Source organism: Dendronephthya gigantea, unplaced genomic scaffold (assembly GCF_004324835.1).
Source record: "Dendronephthya gigantea isolate DGI-Jeju-01 unplaced genomic scaffold, DenGig_1.0 000769F, whole genome shotgun sequence".
Classification (NCBI taxonomy): Eukaryota; Metazoa; Cnidaria; class Anthozoa; order Malacalcyonacea; family Nephtheidae; genus Dendronephthya; species Dendronephthya gigantea.
Window position 1 is genome coordinate 2,084 of NW_021163779.1, and position 5,001 is coordinate 7,084.

At 36.3% G+C, this 5,001-nt stretch overlaps 1 protein-coding gene across 1 annotated transcript; it reads left to right on the plus strand.

The window, feature by feature from the left end:
• The first annotated feature begins 234 nt into the window (after positions 1 to 234).
• LOC114544396 lies at positions 235 to 2,963 on the plus strand. The gene is made up of 7 exons (XM_028563050.1): positions 235 to 424; positions 824 to 954; positions 1,106 to 1,210; positions 1,487 to 1,628; positions 1,851 to 2,260; positions 2,464 to 2,665; positions 2,812 to 2,963. Exons 1-5 carry the CDS (start codon positions 235 to 237, stop codon positions 2,168 to 2,170), a joined length of 888 nt encoding a protein of 295 aa, XP_028418851.1. The 3' UTR covers positions 2,171 to 2,260; positions 2,464 to 2,665; positions 2,812 to 2,963.
• The last annotated feature ends 2,038 nt before the right edge of the window (positions 2,964 to 5,001 follow it).

Genomic DNA, 5,001 nt, shown 5'->3' on the forward strand with positions numbered 1-5,001 from the left:
AGATCGGAGGAAAATCCCAAAAGAAATATGTTGGGATTAGTTGGGATATTTTGGGATATTTTGGGAAACTATCGCGTCGAGACGAGACGTGAATATCGATTATTCCCTAATATGGGCATGCTCGCATTTTAATTTGCCCACATGTCACCTGAGTATGACATGCCAACTCTCTTGGCGGCCATTTCGAATTTACCGACAACAGTGTTTTAAAGACCTCGGCAATTAAACGACTTAATGGCTTACGCTTTGGTTAATTTCTTCGAAGGAATGCTTGGGATGTCATTCCATATTCCGATATTGTTTTTACTCAGGAACATAAACAAAATGAAATCGAGAACGGGACAAAATGTTGGTTCTTTGGAAAGATACAAAATCCAAGAAAGCAACCAAAAGAAAATTCCCTGCCGAGATTGTAAAGATACAGGTTTGAAATTAAGTTTATATATTCCTTGAGTCATTATTGTTCGCCTTTGACGTTTTATGTCTTGAAATAAAGATAATTTATTTAGGGTAAGATGGGTTTTATAGTTAATATATTCAAGTCCTAATCATATAAATGATCCCAAATGATTCAGATCAGGCTGTTTTGAAATATAATCATGTTTGAAGTATGATTCATATCATGGTGATTGAAGTCCTAATCATCTAAATGATCCCAAATAATTCAGAGCAGAGTGTGTGAAGTCTCAAGTAATTTAATATTTGTCTATATAACAGCATATATTACTTCCCACTTTTAGATACGACATATTCAGAAATCAGCACCAAGTCCATCCCTGCCATAATCTTTGTTCATATTTGTTATATTTTAATTAAACAATAGATGACAAAGACTGGTTACTCAAATACATGAGAGAAGATGATTCTCCGGTTAAAACAGGCAAAGGTTTCCGCAAGCGTGTAAGAAATGCAAACAGTGTTATAAATGATAGCGACAGTGACACAGAAAGACAGGTAAAAGTCTTAAAGTTACAGATAATTTTTTCATTCCAAATTTTCTCTAACAAGGTGTTTTTTGAGCACATATACGAAAATAATAGTAATGAGCAAGTTATGTGCATAGTTTATATTCCCCACATTTATTTCTGATCCTGTTTTTCTTCAGCAAGAACCAGCTGCAACGAAGAGGCAGAAAGCAGCATCTAAAAATGCTGAGCAATCAAAGCGATCAACCAATCTGGCTAACATGATAAAGGAAAGATACAGGAAGGTTTGTATAGTTACAGGTCAAAAGGAAGCCTCTGTCAGAAAGAGTAAAATCACCTTGTATATAAGACGATGTGAAAGCTAAATGTTAACATTATTTAAGCTTTTAGCATTGAAATAGCAGTAATATAAAAGCTTCCTTATACTACCTGAGATGGTAGATAGACACATGAGTTAGTAAGAACACATTACATTCTTGCTTGTTGATAATTAGGAAAGATGCCAATTGGTGCACAGGCAGCACACATATGTATTCATTGCTTATAATTTTAATATTTAGGAAAGTCTTAAATTATTTGATGGCAACAGTGTATGTGATGAAGATTGCAAACATTTAAGAGAAAATAGAACGCTTCTGGCAACAATCAAACACCTAAAAAGTGAAAATGAAAGACTTCGGGAACAAATCGAAAGTAGTGATGGTAAGCTTGTTCAAAAAGATTTGTCCAACTTTTAATCAAAATGTGCCACAAGACGGGTGATCGGCGGACAATCCATGATCCTGGTGCATTAAGCTAGGGCAAGCCATTTATTTTGCCTTTTCCTCACCATTCATTAGCCACTCACAAAAAGGCAATGATTTTACTGTTATTCTGATTTCATGTTTCCTAGTCTTTGGCTAATGCATTTTAATTTTCTTATAGATTTAAAAGTTTCTTTGAGAAAACTGAAGAAGTATGTGGCATCCTTGGAAGGCTTTTCAAACCAAGCACTAAAATTTGGTTCACAACAGAGCGTACAAGCATACGAGCCTTCCGCAAGATTGTCTCCTTTGACAACCATGGATCATGGAAGATCGTCTCCTATTTCATGTGTGTCAAGCTCATCAACCAGATCTTCTCCCACATCGATGAGTGGTTTTTCAGAATTTGCTACAGAGGAACCAACCGTAATTGCAATTAGCGAAGACAACTTGTTGAAAGACAAAAGTAAGGAAATACAAGGCTGTGATGATGACAACTAGGTCCAGGAGTTAGAGAAGGACACATATGCTTCCTCAAAAATTTGTGGAAGTGACGAACAGTCTGGATTGGCTGATGTTATGGCAGATAAGGTAGGTCTTTCAAATGCACTGTAAATGGGAGAATTTTAAAATTTTACATTCTGATTTCAATACACGCAAAGTGGTTTAGGTAGAGTGTGTCTTGAAAATGGAATTATTAGTACCGTGGTTTAAAACATTTTGTTCATTGGATGACTTTACATTGTTTTTTTCACCTTTTTTACTAATTTATTGTATTGATTTTTTTCTAACAGGTTGTTCTCGGACCAGGCTTGTCGATTTCAAAGAATGTGCTTCAACGAATAAAGACGAAGAAAGTAGGATCATTTATCGCAAACCTGATGGGAGCAACACTCACAAGAGAGTACATGGCGACACACAGTTACAAAGGGCAGAAAGGGAAGAATGGGCAAACAAAGCCAAAGCTTGATCCAAACTACACAGCTTCCCTAATAAGTAAGTTTTTGGTTTTGAGTGTATACGTAATCTTTGTATTGCAAAGACGGACTATTTCTGTTTACCTAATCAGCATTTGAAGGAAAAACGCAGTGTTGGCATATTTACTGATTTAGTAATTTAGCCTTTCTTTATGTTTTGTGTAGAATACGCCAAGAGTGTAAGATACACCGAACTTCAGCGGCCTGTTATTGACGAGGACATTGTCAAAGCTATCAAGTTTAAACTGAACAATGAGGAACAGGCGTTCAAAAAGCAACAAGAATAACAGTATTATGGCACAGGAATTTTTTGAACATATACTAAGAAACGGTATCATTGTAAGAAAGTTTTTAGCCCTTTAAATTAATAGTAAATGCCTAAATTTCAAAACAGTAGTTCTTTTTTTATATTCTGCATTTATTATATACTAATAATAAATCCCCTGGTACTAAAGACCGAAGTAAAATAAAACGTAATCCCCTTTTTCGTTAAAACATCGTTTGATTATTGGCAGCATGACTAGAACTGTGTTAGCTTCGTGAAATTAAAGCTGCTTTGTGCAGCAGTTATTATTTGGGTAAACGTCAAAATTATTTTTTTTTAAAGAATACCTTTTGCTTCCATGTAAAAACTATAGTTTCGAACAAACCTATAGTTTTTAACCTATAGTTTTCACTAAAACAACTATAGTTTCAGACACTATAGTTTTATTCCAAAATACTACAGTTATTAAAACTATAGTTTCGCCTTTAAAAACTATAGTTTATTTTTGTAAGGGTCTAATGACCTGTATCTTCAATTGGCTACTGGAACTTAGCTAGACTCCTTAATTGGTGCGGTCACGTTCTCTGTAGGCTTTTCTCTCACGCCGTCCATCTAGCTTCTAACTCACGAGGCAGTTTGGCATCCCAGGGGACCTTAGCGTCACAACACTCGTGGTAGAGGAACTTTCCTTGCAGAATAATGGGCGAAATCAACCCGAGAGGATCATAAACTTTCGCGATCCTTCCGAGGACTCCTCGCTTCGTCGGACTTGCTGGGTCAGCAGGAAACTAGATTTTGTATGGCTTGAGCATGTATGGCTTAGGCGGCCAAAGGAGTGGAAATTCTGTCCCAAACAGCTTGGACCTCACACTATTTTAGGAAGACTAGGCGTAAATTATAAGATTAGATCAGAAACAGGTCGAGAGTTCATGGTCCATCACGACAATCTAAAACCTTACTTTATGCCTACTGAGCAGGGAAAGTTTGCTTGTCCTGGTTTGTTTGTCTTGGTCAGGAATCGGGAGATTTTGATCGTAGTTTCTGTATCAACTTTTAACGTTTTCGGGACCAAAACTAATGTGAGAAGAAAGTGTGGCGCGCGATCAAAATGATTGCGTAAATAATGCATATCGCAATACATAATCTTGTAACTACAATTTGCTAGAGGAACATGATGATTAAGCGATTGTGATACGTAATTGACGGTATGTAATATAAGAAAGAAATTGACATAAATAAATCAGACTGGGGATGGTAGCCGTGCTGTGACCGACAGTGACTGTGTCTTATAGGATCTTAGGTGTACGCTGCATGGAAACGAAGATGTTGTGACGAGCGGATGGTACCGTGTAAACGCAGCTTAAGAGAAGTAGAGTTATTTAATATCTTTTGCGTTATAATGGAGATTTGGAGTACAATTTCAGCTATGAAATAAGTGGAAAATGTTGAAACATTCTAATGAATCTGAATTACCATTTTCCTCAAATTTTTTTGTGATCTGTGAAATCAGACTTGACTTCATTAAAAATACAAAACAATCGCACCGTAACCATTTGCTTCACCTGGGCCGCATATAACTAGCTTATGGTGAAATAGCGCTGCACCTTTTCTCAATGGTCTCCATACCTGTGATATTATGCCGGGTGTCCCAAAAAAGTACCTTTTTTTAATTCAACATAACTTGTAAGGAAACTGAAGAATTGCAATCAAACAATCCATATTAAGTGGAGTAATGTCTAACTTAAAGTTTGATATATTACATATGAAGTTTGAACGAGTAGTGTCTGAGATATTTGCGTTTAAAGTCGTAGCAACGTTTTGAAACTTGTCAAAAATCAGGAAAAATGGCCTATTAAACTTGTTTCAACAATACCGGTTCCTAACATGGTATCTTGTAACATATTTTTTAGTTGTTTTTTTAAAAATCGTTTTTTTTTTGCTCTAATTCATCTGCAAATTCATGTCCACCAGCAGCAACGCACTTTCTTGCCCGTTTCAGCATGCTATCAAAAGACCTTTTAATCATGTGGGCGTCCAAATAGCGACATGACCTAACAATCGCCTCGCGAAGATCTCCCAAGTTTTGAGGT

What these genes read in the sequence shown, in the direction of transcription:
- LOC114544396 (XM_028563050.1), top strand. Translation starts at nt 235, where the DNA reads ATGGCTTACGCTTTGGTTAATTTCTTCGAAGGAATGCTTGGGATGTCA. An exon ending in TAAAGGAAAGATACAGGAAG is followed by an intron (nt 1,211 to 1,486) that starts GTTTGTATAGTT and finishes TTTAATATTTAG; the next exon opens with GAAAGTCTTAAATTATTTGA. An exon ending in ACAAATCGAAAGTAGTGATG is followed by an intron (nt 1,629 to 1,850) that starts GTAAGCTTGTTC and finishes ATTTTCTTATAG; the next exon opens with ATTTAAAAGTTTCTTTGAGA.